The 20,487-nt window shown below is 41.3% G+C and overlaps 1 protein-coding gene across 2 annotated transcripts in view; it reads left to right on the top strand.

The window, feature by feature from the left end:
- The window catches only part of PTPRB (protein tyrosine phosphatase receptor type B), a 109,832-nt gene extending 92,643 nt beyond the window's left edge, over window positions 1-17,189 (top strand). For both annotated transcript variants that reach the window (XM_012788747.2, XM_012788748.3), the window contains 10 exons: window positions 63-80; window positions 198-279; window positions 886-976; window positions 1,682-1,758; window positions 3,460-3,594; window positions 4,658-4,780; window positions 4,968-5,131; window positions 7,654-7,789; window positions 15,032-15,152; window positions 16,805-17,189. In XM_012788747.2, the coding sequence (XP_012644201.2) occupies window positions 63-80; window positions 198-279; window positions 886-976; window positions 1,682-1,758; window positions 3,460-3,594; window positions 4,658-4,780; window positions 4,968-5,131; window positions 7,654-7,789; window positions 15,032-15,152; window positions 16,805-16,827 (970 nt within the window). In that variant the 3' untranslated portion in view covers window positions 16,828-17,189. The remainder of the gene's footprint in view (window positions 1-62; window positions 81-197; window positions 280-885; window positions 977-1,681; window positions 1,759-3,459; window positions 3,595-4,657; window positions 4,781-4,967; window positions 5,132-7,653; window positions 7,790-15,031; window positions 15,153-16,804) is intronic.
- The last annotated feature ends 3,298 nt before the right edge of the window (window positions 17,190-20,487 follow it).

Below are 20,487 nucleotides of genomic sequence, written 5' to 3' on the forward strand. Positions count from 1 at the left end.
AGATGGTATTATATGAGATTTTCTAATGAGGTCTTTCTTCTTCTTTTGGTTTTCCTTCACAGTAACCGGAAAACTTCTTGGTAAGAGAGAAAACTCATTAATTACTATATTATCTGCTTTTGAAATATGACTCAGACTGGTTGCAGCATTTTCCCTTTTCTGGAATAATTTTTGTTTTGTTTCATTTTCAATTACAGCCCAATAAAAGTAAATCAGTTTGAAGGGCATTTCATGAAGCTGCAGGCTGACTCCAACTACCTTCTGTCCAAGGAATACGAGGTACAACTCAGACAGAATGAAGCCCCAGCACTCCTAGTCCTTGGCAGAATTCCCCTCCTAACCTTTACTTTGGAGCCGTAGGCTGATGGGGCTCAGGAGTTAGGATGCTGCTTAGGGTCTTGGCTGCGCCCTCTTTTATGCCTAAACCATTCCCTGCACAATATACCACCTACTCTCAGAAGCCAGTTCGAGCCCCAGTGTAGCACAGCAAACCACGTGCTGCCTGGATCACATGGTAAGGAAGAGCTAACAAATCTCAAATGCAAACCCAGTGCTGTCAGTGTTTCAGCCTGGCCATTTGCTTGGCTGGGAAACTATGTGGCTTGGTGAAAAGTACCCAGGCTTTGGATTTGATTCCCAGCTTTGCCACTCTGTGACCTGGGGCAAGTTAGTTACCCTGTCTGAGCCCCTTCTGTAAAATGGTGATAAGAATACTTTCCTTGTGGGGCTATTGTGAGGATCAGGGCCATGCATGTCCAATACTAGGCATTCTATAAACAGTAGCCAGTGCACGTGTGTTTATATTGTTATGTATCTCCAGGACTGTATGATTTGCCTTATTCTATTTCATACTCTCCACTTGCAAACCTCTTTTTGACCTAATAGGACTTAAAAGATGTGGGTCGAAACCAGTCTTGTGACATTGCACTCTTGCCGGAGAATAGAGGGAAAAATCGATACAACAATATATTGCCCTGTAAGTTTTGTGTCAAAATTTGTAATACTGTCTTCCTCTAGCCATTTCTGCACTTTTCCAGGAATAAAATGGGGCTAAAGAAATATGGTATAGCTGGATATGGACAGTCTCAGGTTCGGAACACCTTTAATAAGAAATGACTTGTATATTTCTGCACTTCCCTCTGGAGGGAGAATGACCAGTTTAAATTCTGATTATGAGAGGCCTCTTATGCTGCTGACATTTTCCCCTGTGGTCCTACTGCTTCTCCTTGCAGGCTAAAAACAGTAATGGGGTTAGCAGCAAGGCTCTGATATCAAGCTGACCTGGGTTTGCTTAAGAAAGTCTTCAGTTAGAAATTTTTATTTAAATTTTCCTTACCCCATTAGGCAAAGCGACAGAAGGTAGTCTTTTTGGACTGTATTTTTTCCAGCGGGGAAAGGGAGCTGGCTGCTCCACCAGGCAAATGTGACGGTGTTGCAAAGGAAAGCCCAGATGAGGCTTCACATAGTCTGCTGTGTCTGACTGTTTATGAGCCACCTATGCAACCTGGGGCAAGCTAGTCACTCTGTGAGGGCCTCATCTGTAAAGCGGAGATGAGAACACCTCCCCTGTGGGGCTGTTGTGGGGATCAGAGCTAATGCACATCGTGTACTACACATTACACGAACTGTAGAAAAGTTACCCCAAGACTCAGCGACAAATCTCTCAATAACTTCCTTCCAGATGATGCCTCGAGAGTGAAGCTGTCCAACGTAGACGATGACCCTTGCTCCGACTACATCAATGCCAGCTACATCCCTGTAAGTGAACCACTGGGCCACAGTGCCAGGATGAAGCTTTGATGGGTGGCTACACTGGACATGTCACCCCTCCTGTCCGTTCCCACAGTTCTTAGGTCTGGAAACGTGTAGATTTCAGAACATCATGTCTGATTGCCATAAAATATGGGGTATCCAATTCAATCACTGCTAAGCCTTGTTATTCACAATGGCTGTACCCACATAAAATTATAATGGGCCCCGGATGCATTTTCATAGGTTGTTTACTCTCTGCAGCCCTTAGCCAAGGTCAGAGCTCCCCAAGGAAGATGAGCCCCACTGCTAGGGCTGCCCAGTTATTTGGATTTTTGAAAACCACAGACACAACTCAAAGTTTGTGCAAATCTTTGGGCTCTGAGTTTGACTAGCATCTTGCCACCTTCCTACAGTCACTACAATGGAAAAAGCTTTAAGGTCAAACAGATGTAGGTTTGAATCCCACTTCTGCTCATTGTTGACTCTGTGACCTTGGGCAAATTATGTTACCTTTTTGGACCTCCCTTTGCCTTTCCAAAAACTTAGGATAATACCTCAAACAATCATCCATTCACTCGATAAACACTACTGTATGTTGAACACTAGGCTGTGTACAGGAATAAGATAAGATGCCATCTGACCCTACAGGAACTCTCAAAAGAGTTGAGGCATCAGGAAATTAGAAGGCAAGGCCAGGAGAAACCTGCTAGAGCAGCACTCCTCCAACTTTAACAGATATTGCACCATCTGGGCAATATTTAACAGATATTGCACCATCTGGGCACCTTGGTAAAATGCAGATTCTAATCCAGCAGGGCTGAGGTGGGGCCTGGGCGTCTGCATTTCTGGATTGATCACGCATCTGAGTGATCCCAATGCTGCCAGTTTGAGGACTGCACTGTGTAGTGAGAGGCTGGAGGTTGCCATGGAGCATCCAGGAGGAGAAGACCAACCAGCAGAGAGAGAGATAAAGGAAGGCTCGTCCAGGCAGGCAGCATGAAGAGGATAAATAAGGATGAGTCAGATGGAAGGCAGTGTTTGGGTGGGCGGGGGTGACATAATGTAGAGACCCTGAGCAGAGGCAGGGAGAGGAAGAGCTGATACCAAGGTTTACAAGCAATTCTTACTGCTGGAGAGCAGAACGAGTGAGTGAAAATATTCTAGCTCATAGCATTGCGGATTGGATCAAATAAGATCTGTGCAAGTACTGACCACTGCACGTTAGATGGTGGCTGCTCAGCGAACAGTGGGTTCTTTTCCATTACGCTTCCTTTGCTTGACATCTCTTAGCAAATTATTCTAATGTCAATTTTCCAAAATGACTGAAAATCTTCTATGCTAAATAGGGAAAGAGCCTGTTTAAAGTCAGTCCCTCAGTCTTCTCTCTCTCTCTCTCTCTCTCACACACACACACACACACACACACAATCGAGGGTGAAGTGTTTTCTAGATCATTTCCTGAGTCCTCCATTAGCCGGTTAGAATAGACCCAGTCTAATAAAAGGGAATGTGGCTCTTAACAATAGTTCAATGTTCTGGCCTTTGTCCTTCCTGCTCCCGAGGCTTGACACTTGTGTTAGTATCTTTTTCTCAAGTCAGGGACCTGGCAGAGACCTTCATATCATCTAATCTGCAGAGCTAACTCTTTGTTTACAGTTCTGAAGAGGGCCATTGTTTCTGACTCTCCATATTGTAAATTCATTGCAGGGCAACAACTTCAGAAGAGAATACATCGCCACTCAGGGACCGCTTCCTGGAACCAAAGATGACTTCTGGAAAATGGCATGGGAACAAAACGTCCATAATATCGTCATGGTGACCCAGTGTGTGGAGAAGGGCCGAGTGAGTAAACAACCTTCCTGACTTCCTAGCATTGCCCTCCACTACACGGGTAGAATTCTACCCACCCCCGACCCATCCACAGTTAAACCACACAAACCTAAGTAGGCATCATGTGAGAACAATGTCAGTGACTTAAGCTACTCAGTTCAAAGAGTTCTGACAGTAAATCCATCCAGGTGATGCCTGATTCTGATTCTGATTCTGGGTCTAAAGTTTCAGTAAAAGCTGTTTCCATTTGAGGACTGGGATTATTGGCAGTGCACATTACACAGCAATATTATACCTGGCTACTCGGCTGCTTCACTCTTCAGTGTACGGCCACAGAGAGACCCTGCCAGAGTCACTGCACCTGCCCTGGCTCTCAAGAAAGAAGCAAGTTTTAGGCTGTGTCAGCAGGTGCAAAGTAAAATAATTATCTAGACAAATTAAGCCAACCTCTTGGAATGCAATTATAATCTTCTGCTTTATATGGTTACTTTGAGGATTAAAAGAGAGATTACATGCAAAGGGCTCAGTATCCGTGCTCAATAAATACATGCTCACAATCTTCTTTCTCCTGCCTTTGTACATGTTAAGGCGAGCTTAGCGAAACATTCTGATTTCTTGAAGATCTCTTGGCACGTGGCCCAAGTTAGGACAGTGACATAAAAATACGAACAAAACAGGGCCAGAAAGATAGTGCCTTCCTATGCCCAACTAGATCTTTCTTCAGAAAAAAAAAAAAAAAAAGATAAATTGTAAGCCGTGGTTTATTTGCTAGTGGAACTGAGGAAATCAATTAAAAAATAAAGCTCAAGCCACGAGTCACCATGCCTACAAAGTGAATGAATGCAGAGGTTGGGGCGTGTGGGTGTGCCTTGTGCAGTGTCGCCCCTTCACTCCGGGCAGCCACTCAGCTTCAGCACTGGCCATGAGCAGGTTAATGTTAATAAAAGGTAGATGGTCAAATTGCTTTAGCAGCTGACCCTGGATTCCCAACTTAGGAAGGCATTTCAAGGAGAGTCCAGGCTCACAAAGGAGTCACATTTTGGGACTCACCTGTTTTCTGTTTGTCTTCTTCTAGGTAAAGTGTGACCATTACTGGCCAGCAGACCAAGACTCCCTCTACTACGGGGACCTCATCCTGCAGATGCTCTCAGAGTCCGTGCTGCCCGAGTGGACCATCCGGGAGTTTAAGATATGCAGCGTATGTCGGTTTGCTTGATTTCATTCCACAACCTAACTTGGAACGATGAAGGGCGTCTGTGAATCGCGTTTTAGCTGGTTCCTCTCTCGCAGTTTCAGCCTGTAGGAATATCTGCATGGCACGGTCGTCAAATTTGAAGGTTTTCCTTGGGCGGTTCCGCTTACTGTCTTGCTCTCTGCTCTTGCAGGAAGAACAGCTTGATGCACACAGACTCATCCGCCACTTTCACTACACAGTGTGGCCAGACCATGGCGTCCCAGAGACCACCCAGTCCCTGATCCAGTTTGTGAGAACCGTCAGGGACTACATCAACAGAAGCCCGGGTGCTGGGCCCACCGTGGTGCACTGCAGGTACGTGGTGGCCTTGGAGCCAATGAAATGGCAGCCATACATAGGGGGGTTGTGCCCAGGAGTCTGGAAAAAGGCATAAGCATGGGGAATCTGGCCGGCGGAGGATTTGTCACAGCCAACCAGCCTGCCTCACCCCCAGGGGACTTTATTACGCTCCTCCTCTTCCCCTGCCAACCTCACTCCTCCTCACTGACTTCTCCTTTTCCACTTTTTTTCCTTTCCCCGCTTCTCCCTCATGCTCAGCCTGCAGCCTTCTCTGTCCCTCTTGTTCTTTTTCTTACTGTCTGAAATGCAAAGTCCTGCTGTGACTTCCATGCCCTCCATCCTGGGCCCCGGCTCACCCTCCATCCAAGTTCCCAACAACTCACCTCCTGTTGCAGCCAGGAAGGTAAGTGCACAAGCCCAGTCTTGCCTCTGGCCATTCTTAGTCCTTGGAATGGCTTTGTCTGTCTCCGCATCTATACAAGCCCTACCCATCCTTCAAGGTCCCTGTCCTAGACTACCTCCAGACCTAGTAGCATGTCTTTGTCTTTTTGTGCCACACCACAAATTAGATCATTTGTAAACAATGGAAATTTATTTCTAACAGTTCAGGGGTCTGGGAAGTCCAGATCAAGGTACCAGCAGGTTCAGTGTCTATCAAGGGCCTGGTCTCTGGTCCCAAGGTGGTGCCATGTTGCTCGTCGTTCAGAGGGAACAAAGGCTGTGTCCTCACATGAGAGAAGGGATGGAAGGGCAAAAAGACCTAGGTAGTTCCCTCCAGCCCTTTGATAAGGCACTAATCCTATCCACGAGGGCTCTGCCTAATCACCTTCTAAAGGCCCACTTCTTAATACTGTTCCATGGAGGATTAAGTTTCAACAAGAATTTTGGAGGGGACACAAACATCCAAACCACAGCATAGCACTTGCCACATAAAGCACCCAATTTTTCCTTTGAATTTCTCTTCTCCCCTAATTTCTCTTGGCTTCAGTCTGTCCATAAAATCAACTTAACAAGCGATCCTCTCTCTGGGGAGCCTGGTATTTAGCTAATTAGTGTTTGCAGCAATGCGTTGATAGCCCTAACTGAATGGCACTGATAAATAAGGAGCAAGGAATTGCTACAGTAAGGAAAATGTCAAGTGCACTCGTGTCTTCCCAATCAGCCCAGCACCCTAGGAGCCCTGCTTTCCTATGTCATTGTAACCCTGACACTTCCAATAAGAAAGTGAGGCAGGCATTCATGAGTGTCCTGCTTTCTGAAAAATGGCAGGAATCGTTGCCTGGGACCACTGGAGAACTGGTTCTTCATCTTATAAATGTGTGCATCAAAAATCCACAGAGCAATGTAGGTGCATCAACTGCAACAAATGTCCACACTAAAACAAGATGTTAATAATAGGGGAAAATGGGAGATGGGGGGTGGGTATATGCGAACTCTGTACTTCCTGTTCCTTTTTCTGTAAACCTAAAACTGCTCTTAAAAAAATAAAGTGTATTATTTTTTTAAAATTAGTAAATAGACGAAACAAACAAACAAAATCCGCAGAGAACAAAACCACTTTGGGGAACAATTTGGCAATCTTTAGTGAAGTTGACGGTGTACCCGATGACCAACCCAGCAGTTCTGCTTCCAGGTGTCAAGCCCTGAGACATCTCCATGCATGAACACAATGCTGTTCATTGCAACCAATTTTTTAATAGAGAGAAGCTAAAAATGATCTCATCATTATTGTATTGTCATATGTTGTAGGGAATAGATGGTTTAATGAACTCTACAGAATAGTTAAAAGAAATCAGATCTGAGGCCGGGCGCGGTGGCTCACGCCTGTAATCCTGGAAGGCTGAGGCAGATTGCTCGAAGTCAGGAGTTTGAAACCAGCCTGAACAAGAGCGAGACCCCATCTCTACTATAAATAGAAAGAAATTAATTGCCCAACTAATATATATAGAGAAAAAATTAGCCGGGCATGGTGGTGCATGCCTGTAGTCCCAGCTACTTGGGAGGCTGAGGCAGTAGGATCGCTTGAGCCCAGGAGTTTGAGGTTGCTGTGAGCTAGGCTGATGCCACGGCACTCACTCTAGCCTGGGCAACAGAGTGAGACTCTGTCTAAAAAAAAAAAAAGAAAAGAAATCAGATCTGCATGTAACAACATGGATAAGTCGCAAAACACAATATTGAGTAGAAAAGTTAGCAAAGGGATACATAAAACATGTCACCATTTCAGTAAATTTTTGGAACACATAAAGGAAATATATTGTTTATAGATTTACATGTATGTAGGAAAAGTATAAAAACATGCATGGAAATTATACACACCAAGTGCAGGGTTAGGGTGGCGAAAGGGAAAGAAAGGAAGGGGAAAGAGATAGAAGGCTGGGGTTATATTTCTTTAAGAGAAAGTGCACACTGAAGAAATAAATATTCCTATCTTCTCCCATTACTTGGAAGGGAAAAGAAAGATTGTGGCAGTCTCTGGATGTAGTCTTAAAAGGCGGATTTAGTAAAAAGGCTCAATCTTCCTTTGCCATCTCTTCTAGTGCTGGTGTGGGTAGGACTGGAACCTTCATTGCTTTGGACCGAATCCTCCAGCAATTAGACTCCAAAGACTCTGTGGACATTTATGGAGCAGTGCACGACCTACGACTTCACAGGGTTCACATGGTCCAGACTGAGGTAAGGGTTACAGGCCGAAGGACACAGACCACCCTCCACCTACCCACAACCCCCCAAAACAACAAAAATATATCCCAGACTTTAATCTGACAAGGAGAAATAACCATGACACATTAGGAAGAAAAAGAAACAACTGAATATAGATAATTATTAGGACTTGCTATTTTAAAACAAATCTCAGTGACCTTTAGGGTGATGTGTGCCTTTGTCTCTTCTGAGCTAGTTGCTCAGTTCAGGAAAGAATCCATTTAGTGGGTAGGAAGAAAGATGGATTTTTTTTTGTTTTTGATTGACACATTTCACATGGGGGAATGGTCAGGCCAGTCCCATCTTAATAATATAAGATCACTGTAATATAAGCTGGTGGATGAGCACCAGCATCTCAGTAAGGAGGAAGAAGATTCCAATCTCTTCTCTCCCCAAGCCCTCTATAGCTGCATCCTCCTTTCTGCAAACACCAAGAGAGCGTATGTTGATTGTGAAGGCTAAATGCTTCCATTTGTACAGCTTTTTGACATCTTCAGGGCATTTCTGAACATAATATCTCATTGCATTTTCACAGTATTCAGGTAATAAGTATTATATCCCATTTCCAGGCTAGGAAACTAAGGTCCAGAGGCTAAAGGGCTTTGCACAAAGCCCACAGCCATGAAGTGGCTGAGCTGGCTTGGACACTGAGAGAATCCCAGACCCTTGAGTACCAAGCCAGCTGCCCCACAGCCTGAGGGTCAGATCTGTTTCCCCTGCAGAGACCAAGCATCTCATTCATTCCCCTGCCTAAATAGCTTCCAAGGCTCAAGATCCTTACCTTTGTGTTTTCCAAGCTTTTCCCCAAGTAATTCTGCAAAATCCTCTGTATTAAAAAAAAAAAAATTACCATGTTTGAAAAAGTGAAAAATTCCATGTGCCTCTATGTCCCTTCTTAGAGTCAGAGTACACATGCCTGCACCCACAGCAATGCTGCTCAACAAGGGGGGGCCTGCAGCAAAGGGTCCCTTTGAGCTTTGCTGAACTCGCTATTCCCCAAATCACCTTGACCCTGAATTCTTTCCTTGTGCAGCACTTACTAATATCCTACAGAATTCCCACCCTGTGGCACATTTGGCAAAACAATAGTGTCATTGTCTCCTGCAGGCAGCGCTTACACCCAGGATCCTCTCTCATCATTATAGTAATTATCCCACCATATTCTGAATGTTTTATTAGGAAATTGTTTAAAAATACACAAAACTAGGGAAAATAGTATAATGAGTTTCCATGTACTCAGACCCAAGATTCTACAATTATCAGCATTCTGTGTTCTTTTCCCAACTGTATCCCACATACACTGTTCCCCTACCCCATGACCCCATGGGGATATTTTAGAGCAAATCCTACTTAACACATTATTTCATCCTAAAATGCATATATATATATATATATATATATATGCATATATATATATGTGTGTGTGTGTGTGTGTGTATGTATATATATGTTTTTTAGAGATAAAAAATCTTTTTAAAATTATGACCACAGTACCATTATCACACCTAATAATTTTAACCATAATTCCCAAATATCATCTAATACACAGCCAGCTCTTAAATATCTGCAGTTATCTCCCAAAATTACTTTTTGTAAAAAACTGTAGTTGGTTTTCATTAGAATCCAAAATTCACACATTTCATTGGTTGAAATATCTTTTAAATATCTTTTAACCTAAAATCATCCTCCCTTCCATTTGTTTTCCATGCCATTTATTTGTTAAAGCAACCAGTTCATTTATTCCATAGATTTTCCCACATTCTGGAAGTGGCTGATTGCATTCATGGTGGTACTGTATTCCTCTATTCCCTGTGGTTTTTGTCAACTGGTCATTAGGTCCAGAGACAACAATCCCTGTGGGTGGTGCTGAGTACTTCCTGTTGCATCACTTCAGGAGGCAGGTCATCAGATCTGTGTCTCTGTTTCAGCGCTGATGAAATTGACAGTGGGTTCAGGAGGCAGCAGCCTGAGCCAGCCATTATCCTCAACAACCTTTCACCTAATGGTTTTTAGCAGCCACGGATGACTGCTGTCTAGCTCTGCTACCTCATTAAGGGTTGCACAGTTATGTCACCCTGTATCATAATTATCATCCTCCAGCTTTCTCCTTAAGCTCTGAGTTCTTAGAAGGTAGAAACATGTTTTCCTTCTCTATATCCTCAATATTTTTTAATCTGTTAAATGAATGAACAAATAGCCTACAATTATGTGGCTAAAAAGTCAGCATTAATGTTTCATTATTAGTGTATTATCACTTCCACATACTGCAACCATACTTAATTTGTAATTTGAGGAAGAGGAGGTTATCTCATTGTAAATAATATTGAGGGGTATGTGTGTATGTGTGTGTGTGTGTGTGTGTGTGTGTGTGTGTGTGTGTGTGTGTGTTTGTGTTCAGGCTCTCTAATAATTGTCAGAGAGGCTTCGTGGGCCATGTATCACTTCCATACACCTGCCCAAAACTCTGGAGATCCATTTTTGGCAAAGAGCAGGAACTCTATAATAAATATCATTGGCTGACTTTCAGACCAGAGGTAACACAATGTGCCAAAGCTCTAGCTCCTTCTCCTTAGAAATAACTCCTTTTCTTATTCTCTTCTCCTTCTCCCCGTACCTCTCTAAGGATTCTGTGGCTTTGTTCCTCAGCTTACCTTCTTAATGTTTGAGTTCCCAATGGTTCTGTCCTCCAGGCACTGCTTTTCTTTATCTCAACCTTCATTCTTTGTGATGTCCTCCACGCCCATCATTCCAAGAAACACATACGTGCTTATGTTTCCCAAACATAATTCTGCTTTCCCAGCATTCACCTAAGTACCTGCCTACCAGACAGTTCCACCTGGAAGCCTTGCAGTCATTTCAAGCCCCAAAAGCATAAAACTGAACTTGTTAATTTTCTTTTAAAAAACAGCAACAACAAAAATAACACTCCTCCTGCTCTTGCACCTTCCAGTTTCAGTGAACAGTACTGCCATCCATCTGTTTGCCCAAGCCAGGGAGCTGCCATCTTTCCCTACAGTTCCCACATCCAAGCACTCAAGAACTCCTATCAATCCCATCCAATGTCCTTCTCTTTGTTGTAGTCCCTCACTTTACTGCCACTCCCCTTGTTGGGTCCTTTATCACCTCTCATTGGCCCTGTTGTCATGGCCTCCTAGTGGGTTTCTGCCTGCACCTCTGGCCTAATGATTTTTCGTCACCACTTGCATCATCAAAGTTCCCTAGCTGACCATGTCGCCTCCCTGCATAAAAATCTTGGAAAGCTCACCATTGCTCGTAAAGTGAAGTTCAAACTCTCATCCTTTTGCATAAGCCTCTTCATAACTGGCCAAACTTAACTTCTCCAGCTTTAAGTCATAATACTACGCACCACCACTGTTTTAGAGTCTGCCAAAGTTAAGGAAAGTTTCCTTCTCTGGGCCAGAATCAACTTTTATTCTTTCTATCATAATGAAATAAACATCGCAGTAAGATAGAAATTTTTTCTTCCCCTTTTTTCTTGATTAAACAAAATCCCAAACAATATCCAGATATCATCTGTCTTGTTTTAGCCTCTGCTAAAATTGGGCTGCTTCTACAGGCTCTGAATCCTTGGCCCTAGAGCTGGCATGGCTCGTTTCGTAATGGAAGTGGGTGCAAAGGGGTGTAATCTATAGCTGAACCCCTGTGGATGACTTCCAGAAAAAGAAGGACATTCTAACCCCTTACATTATTTTTCTGGATCCCTGTTGTTAGTTGACTCTAACTTTCTTCTATATTTGGTATACAAAGGGATGCAGGTCTTCATAATTTTTTATAAATATATCAAAAAGCAAGGATTTCTAAACAAAAAGGCATTATCAGGGGATTTGCAGGTGCTTTTAGCCTGCTTTGGGGCACATTTGCAGCCTGACTCTGAGAGAGACACTTAGGGAGAAATAACTTGTTCTAAAGAAAAATAGATGATAGACAGTCTGTCAATCTCATCTGCTTCTCATGAGAACGAAACACTGGAATTCTGTAGGACTAAAGATCTCAGTTTCCATTTGGGAGATTGTTCTGGAGGTTTCCTATAACCCATAAAATCTGCATTTCAGCTACCAGACTTCTCACAGTTTCTAGAATATGTATAATTTCATGTTATTTTGCCCTACTTCTTTGCTCAAATTCTTATAAATGTCACCTTATCTTTCTAGCTTGATACTTTCCTCCCCTAAAAGTGAATCTAATAACTTCTTCTTCCATGTGAAGCTTTATACACAATTCTGTCTGTTATCATCATATAGTTATTTGTTTACATTTGCCCTTCTGCTAAACTATGCACTCAGGGATCATGAAAAGTTATAATGCTATTATATAAATACTATCTAATAATACAAATATTGATGAAATTGAATGGAACTGAATATGTTAACACCAATCCAAGGCCTCACCATTAGCAAAAAGAAAATGATATTTTATGATCTGAGGTGCATATATTAGACAGTCTACTTTTCATTAAGAATAAAGTGAGAGGCACATTAACAATCTGATAGTTTGAGTAGTAGTCATTTTCAGAAGGATATTCTATGGGGAAAAGAAAAATTTATATTTAAGACAAGGCAAATTAATGGGTATTAACTAGTTTCAAACCCCATGGTGGACCATTGTTGAAGAATTTATTAATAGGCCATAGCATAGATGTACTAGGGTTCATTCACAGCTTATCTCTAAGGCCCCAAAGTAGTTTAATATCCCAGTAGAACTGAAAATATGAATTATGGGTGGGAGAACACAGTGGGTTCCACTCTATTATTTGGTGGATCACTTTTAAAATGGCAAAAAGAGATTGCTGTATATTATCAACTGTTCTCAGGATAATACCCTCCTTAAATTTTCAAGGCTGAGATAGTATGAAACTTTTGTAACAAATGAGCAAGGTCTGTGAGCAGAGAAGCAGAGAACAGTTACTAATATTATTGCAGGCCTTATTTATGATAGATTTAGTTGTTTAAAATGTCCCCATCTATTGATTATACCAGATCTACCTTATAAAGTCCCATGGGTAGATGACCAGGCAAGCTTCCAATCAGGGACAATGCCTCTTGCCAACCCATAAAAATAAGTACTTGTCCACTTTGAAAGATTGTTAGTGAGGGAAGAGCTTACAGTTCTACTTTGTATCTCAAACTCTTAAAATACTTACCACAAGGGTAACCACATTGATCACCTTGAACATGAGGTCCAGAAATATTTTTTAATATACAGCTGACATCAACATAAAGTCCTATACCCTTTAATGTGCAAAGGATTTCGCTGTAGAAGAGACGGTGGCCTCCTTGTCTGATAGATGGGGAAACTGAGATCCTGGGAAGCCTCATGATTGAGCCTAGGCCAGCTGGAGGCTGTGTGACAGCACAGTCCCCCTCATGTGGCGTCTGCTTCCCTCCCAGCCTCCTCACCCGCTCCCTGGGCTCTGAGCAGTTGCTGTATTATTAAGGGAGCCTGAGGCCAACCACTGAGGTTCCGCAGATACCCATTCCCTTATGAGAGAGTTCAGGTGGTGATAAGGAAGGGGGCCCAATGCACAAGTTTGGCTGCCTGTGGCTGAGACACCACTGTCAGTGGAGGTCTTTGTGGTGTGTTTATGGTCACCAATGCACTGAGTCTTCTATATCTGTTTATATTTCAACAGTAGTTAATTCCCAAATAGCTCACAGGGGGCCTGTCCTCACTGTGCAACCCCTGTAGTTCTCTGCAGTCAGCCTACATCTTTGCGCTTCTTCCATGTGCCAGACTTGGATGCCGAAACAACAGAGACGGATAAGACCCTGACTGTGTGTTCATTCAAAGAACTAACAGTCCAGTGGGGTTTACTGCACGCACCTCCTTTTTCTCACTGTATCCCCAAAGTAAAAGGAACAAAACGGAGAAATGATTTTCTCAATCAGTAATGCAATCAAATTGGGATTCATCTAAGAAAACTGGTTTAGTAAAAAGGACATGAACTCTGAGGTCCCAACATCCAGGATCAAATTCTGGGGGCCCATTTCTTAGCTATGTGACCTTGGAGAAGTTACTTAACTTCTGAGTCTTAATTTATGTTGATAATTGTATCTACCTCACAAGGTTGTTGAAATCATTGAGTGAAATAATTTATGTAAAGCACATAATTAGCACAGTGTTAGGTATTTATTCATCTTTTTAATTGTGAAGGACTATGTGCTAGACATAGTTCTAGGCACTCACAGAACATACTGTGTACATACGCATGCTTGTTAAAAGCATGAACAAACGCCACCTCTGCCAATTACCATTATTCTCTTTTCAGTGGTAATACAAAGCAGTCACTCTTTTAAGTACCAGAGACTATGAGTGAAGTGATGGTCAAGAAATTTGCTAACTACAGTTGACCCCTCAACAATGCAGGGGTCGGTGTGGGGAATTAGCAATGCCCACACAGTTAGAAACCTGCATATAACTTTTTTTCTTTTTTTGAGACAAAGTTGCCTCTGGCTAGAGTGCCATGGCATCAGCATAGCTCACAGCAACCTCAAACTCCTGGGTTCAAGTGATCCTTCTGCCTCAGCCTCCCGAGTAGCTGGGACTACAGGCATGTGCCACCATGCCCGGCTAATTTTTTCTATTTTTGGTAGAGAAGGGGTCTTGCTCTTGCTCAGTCTGGTGTCGAACTGCTGAGCTCAAACAATCCACCTGCCTTGGCCTCCCAGAGTGCTAGGATTACAGGTGTGAGCCACCGTGCCTGGCCTGCATATAACTTTTGAACCCTGAAAAACTTAACTACTAATAGCCAACTGTTGACAGGAAGCCTCACTGAAAACACAAACTGTTGATTAACACATATTTTGTATGTTATATGTATTATATGCTGTGTTCTTACAATAAAGTAAACTACAGAAAAGAAGATTGTTTTTAAGAACATCGGAAGGAAGAAAAATATACATACTACTCATTAATGGAAGTGGGTCATTGTAAAGGGAGTTGATCTAGCTGTCCTGGGTTGACAGAGGCAGAAGAGGTAGAGGAGGTGGAAGTGAAGGCAGAAGACACAGGCACCCTTGGTGTAACTTTTACTGAAAAAATACCTGCAAATAAGTGGGCCCATGCAGTTAAAACATGTGCTGTTTAAGGGCCAACTGTGTAGAGCGTCCCATCGTGGCCAATGTTTTGTGCAAGATACTAATCTTTCTTACACTCGAGAGCAAGCCCTCCTCTGACATGTTTCCTGCTTTTCCACAGTGTCAGTATGTATATTTACATCAGTGTGTAAGAGATGTTCTCAGAGCCAGGAAGCTACGGAGTGAACAAGAAAACCCCTTGTTTCCAATCTACGAAAATGTGAATCCAGAATATCACAGAGGTAAGAACTTACTTCACTAACTTTTAAGTTCATGTATCGAGATATGGTCAATCTGGAAACCGTTAATAACTAAAACTCTTCCGATATGCACCACCCATCTCTTCTTCTACCCAAAAGGTCCCTACAAAGAGTGGCAACAGGAAGGAGAGACAGAGTGGGGAGGGGACTCCCACAATAGAGTGAAATTGCTATTTCACATGGTTATCTCTTCCTGCCTAACCTAGGATGCCCTCTATTTAGGTCCTGCTTAACATTTCTTTTCCAAGTAATATGCCTAACTGGGAGTTCAAATTGTGAAGTCACTTTGGAGAAGAATTTGACCATCAAGGTATCAGAGTCCTTAATGTGTTCTTATCTTATAACCCAGTAGTTCTCCTACCACCCTAAACACAGAAAAAGCATTATGCATGAAGCTTGTCATAGCTAAAAGTTTGAGTTTGCCAACAGAAGATTAAATACACCATGGTACATTCACTTAACAGAATATGATGCAGTCATTAAAAATATTTTTGAGGATATTATAATAAAATGGATATTCTTATAAGTAAGTAAAACAGAATGTGAAACAAACAAAAGTAATGCATGGGGAAAAAGACTGGGAGGAAATGTAATACAATTGTAAAATAAATTTCTCTAAACAATAAAAACATAAATTTTTCCTTCTATTTTATGCATTTTGTAAATTTTCTAGAATAAGCACAACATTTTTCAAATGAAAAATTCAGTAGGAAAAAATGTATATACCTCATAAGGCACTGCTTTTATCAAGCAATAATTAAATGACAAGAGAAGGGTCCTCATGTCTCTTCCTACTCTGGGCCATCTTTAAGACCCAAGTTATCACATAGGCTAATTGCAAATGTGAAGATTCATTGTATTAGTTCTCTATTACTGCCTAACACATTACCCCCAAATTTAGCTGCTTAAATCAGCATTTATTATCTCCATTTCTAAATAATCTTCAATTGGCCGTGTCACCTAACATTGTACTTAGTTCTCTGTACTGTCTGTATCCACCCACCCAGCCAGTATGTTAAATAATCTGTAAAGCACAAGTAAAGAGCTACTATTTAGAGGAGTCTTTTGTAAATCAGATAATCCTTTTGTATTATAAATAATTATCCCCCTAATTTATCTGAGTAGTAAATTAAGGTTTTTGCATGTCAGATTCCTTATGAAGCTCCAGGATAGAAGGAGTTCTGGGGCATCTTGGAGGTTCCTTTGTGTTGTTTTGACTTGTTTGAGAGTCTTTTTTTAGAGTAATCTATGGTACTCCTAAAGGAAGCTAACTACAGTATAGAAAAGGATAACCACCAGGCACCTAAAGTCTAGGATTCAGGTCCTAAGTCTGGAAGTCACTAGCATTAACAAGCTGTGTAACCCTAAGTGAGTTATTCTGCCTCTCTGGGTCTATGGCTTCATCTGTAACAAGAGAGGGGTTAGACTAGAATCACTAGTCCCCTTCAAGTCTAATAATATGGGTTTCTAAATGGGATGACCTGGCCGCCATAGGAATGGTCTCATCTCAAACTATTAATATATTGAGGTTTAGTCATTTTTGCTGGTTTTCCCCATTTGTAATTTCCATAAACAGAACAAACAACTATGAAACACCCTGCTACAGTCTCTAATTACAATGTTTTTTCTTTCAGATGCAGTCTATGCCAGGCATTAAGAAAGTACCCGAAGATCTCCTGGATAAAGATTATTCACTGTGTGATTTTTTTTCTTAAAAAACTTGCTTCGTGCCCTACAGATGTGCCAGCTCTTTCTGTTGATACTATGTATAATTTATTAATCTGGAGAATTTAAAAAATTTTATGTAATTTAAAGGTAACATATATTATTGTACATAGTTGTATTTTGTAGTTTCTTCTGTAAATATGTATTTTTCATAATGTTTAATATTAAGCTTTATATAATACTATTTTTCCACACTTAAGTGTTCATGGCTTGTTCTACATAAACTAATTCAAACTATATGACAGGACTACTGGTAAAATGTGTATTTTACTTCCGGTAAAATGTTGTGGAAACAATCTCTTGGACCATGCATGTTTTTTACCTGTTTGCATTTGCTGGACTGGAAGAAGGGCGGGGCTGGTGAGAGCATGTAGTATGGCTGGCTGGCTGCATCGCTGTCCCATGAATCTCAGGATCCAAAGATGATCCAGATGCTATTAGGACAAGATCTAACAGTTAACAAAAGGATAGAGGGAAGAGGAGGAAAAAAATAAGCAGCACCAAAGGAGAGCTAAGTGGTTGTGCCTAAACAAGTTGCTGTCTCCTCTTTCTCCTGCCAGGGATTCAAGCCCAAGTGGTCAGCTCGGGGGTCCCATAACTTGCAGTGCAAGCCCTGGCTGCAAGGTTGAGGGTTCTCGTAGAGAATGATCCAAACAGAAGTGATACATTCCTTGTGTTAAGAAAATACCAACTCTCTCAGCTTTGTTACCTGGGAAAAAAAAATAAAAAAAAAAAAAAAAGAAGATGCCAGCTGTACTGCTGACTCGAAACAGCATGCAGAGCACCATCGCAGTGATGAGAGATGATTTCACTGCATTCATAGTGTGGCGTGTGAACAGGAACACCCATACTGCCATGTATTTACACACACTAGTCTTCATCTCATTTCTAGTGGTCGCATTCCTGGAAAAGTCACAGTAATGCCATTCATACTTGGTTTTCCCATTAAAAGAAGATCAGGGTGGCAGATTATGCTCCTGATCCAAAGACCTAATACCTACATTTTTATAGAAATATCTACAAACTTCAGATGTCATTAATTTAAAAAATGGACAACAGCACAAACAAAAACGTCCTTAGTATAAAATTTTTCAGAAGACTTTTTTAGTAAATCAATGAGGTCAAAATGTCTCATAGTCATCTAATGTTGCATTTAATATAAAAGGTGCTCTACCAAGAGCTTACACTTCCATTTGTGTGCCTTATTTTGATTTTAACAAATTTCGGTGAGTCAGGAAGTGGGCATTTCCTTCAACAAGGTCCATTTCTGAGAGTCTTCCTGGGGAAAATGTGAAAGGCATCTGTATAGATCTTCATGGCTACCTGAGAAAATGAGCTGGACATGCTTGCCTTTTTCTCATTGCAAGTTATTTTGTAACACACTTAGGAATTAGAGGTCAAATGTGTTGATCTCACAGCTTCATTTGCAGAAAGAATATATTTCTTTGCAAGTATGTATTTTTGCTACCTACCATAAAGTCTCATAAGTAAGATAATGAGTATAATTGGCATAATAATTAAAAATCATTAACTATACCTAAAATAGTTATTTATAACTACATAACACTACACCCAGTCTGGAAGATTTTCCAGGGTTATTTGAAGTTTGTAAAAATGGAAAAACTTCATAAGCATGAATATGGAGAGTCATAAGAGGATTAAGTTTTGACAGTTTGATCGTGCTCAGTACTCTTATGAAATGACAGTGTTAGGCTCTGAATCTGCATCAGGGAACTAAGTGGATCTTCTAGGAATGAAAAGGAACAACATATATGTAAGTGTATAGATGCATCACCAGTGAGAAAATAGAGGTCAGAGATTTATGAGGTATGCCATCTATTAGGAATTACTTTTCCTACATTAAAAAGAAAACCAAAGCAGAATTTTAAACTAATGTTGCTCTATGCGAAGCACATTAATGCCTGGATAGGTAGATTCATTTTTGATTCATTCATTCATTTTTCATTCATTTAGAAAACTTTTAGTAAGTGCCTGCAACCTGCTAGGCACTGTTCCAGAATCTACATGTTTCTGCTCACATAAAGATAATTCATCATCATAATAAAGTTATGGTTGTTGTTACTATTTTCAGTTGAGCTTAGAAAAGGGACTCATCAAGGGAATGAGAGAATTGAGCCAATCTAAGACTGTGGTCACCTTCCACCCGCCATACACCGGCAAGTGCTTCAAAAGCAAACCACCGGATCTAGAAGAGAGAGCAATCAATTGCACAAACCAGGAATTAAAACCATAGAAAACTACACATCAGTAACAGTAAATAACATTGACACACCCTGGAAAGATCTACGGTAGAATCAGAATTACGGAAATGGACATGACCAAGGGAAAACTGTACACTCTTTTAGTTTAATTCAAGAAACGTTTCTTCTTACCCTGCACCTAATTTCAAGTCTCCTTAGCAACAAATATTTCACTATTCCCTATTGCTCCCAGGAAGACTAAAAACATAGTTGATCTATTTATTAATTTTAAAAGGAAAAGAGGCTTCCTTGACATTCAGCTCAATTGGATGTATTTTCATTTAATTGCATCAAGTGCTATGTCTTGGTAAACACTCCATTTCCTGTCGTGGTGGGCATCCTGTCTGTGCACCTGTGCGGTACACTTTAATCATCAAGCCTTCAAAGTGCTTTTGAGCTATCAAACCTTGGGAGAGTCCTGTCTTGCATAATAATAATTATCTATCCAAGTTCTTTATAATCAACTCCTTTAATCTCTTCTCATTAAATCAATTTTGCATTATCATTCTGTTGTTCTCTGGAAGAAGGCCAGTTTTTCAGCTCTTGAATCAAAGTTTTCAAAGACTCGTCTCCCTATGCTGGTTTGCACATATTTGTCCCGAGTAATTCCCCATCCCGCCCCTCTGAGTGCCTCTATTTCCCTACTTTCCCCTCTTCTCCCTACTGAAAATGTCTGCTTTCCCAGTTGAATGTGATTTTATCTTCTGCTCATCTTATCTCCTTACATGCATTGGTATAGTTTTATAGTCTTTTCTGGCTCCACATTATCAAAGTGACGACCACGATTTCACTGTTAAATACTAAAATGGCCACAGCACACAGATATTTTAGAGGTAGTTTTGTTTGGGAGAGTCTTTAATTAATTCTGTTATTATCTATTGGAAGAAAGCCCAAATGACATGTGAAAATAATATGAAACCATTTAGCAGATGTCCAGCAACACAAAAATAGACCTCACATGTTACACTTCACACTCTGATTCTCTTGCCTTCGTGTCTAAGGACCCGTTTCTTATATGAAGTACTCTCCTTACATTTTGCAATACAATTCTCAGCCATATACAGAATTCTCATTCACTTAGCTTTCTGAGAATTCTTTGAGGTTGGAATCCTGAAATCATAAAGCTACCAGATCCGCAGGACAACAGTGATAGCATCCGAGCCCCTACTCTAGAACGCTCTAGAGTTTTGGTTCACACATGTGGGCCAGAGCAAGCCTGACCTGGCGAAAATCAATAGGTAATAATAAGCTGCTTGTTTGCAGTAGCTGTTCAAGGGCTTTCCAGAGTCCATTTCATTGAGGAAATGAAAGTTACTGATCAGCCAAGACAC

Source organism: Microcebus murinus, chromosome 10 (genome assembly GCF_040939455.1).
Source record: "Microcebus murinus isolate Inina chromosome 10, M.murinus_Inina_mat1.0, whole genome shotgun sequence".
NCBI classification, from domain to species: domain Eukaryota; kingdom Metazoa; phylum Chordata; class Mammalia; order Primates; family Cheirogaleidae; genus Microcebus; species Microcebus murinus.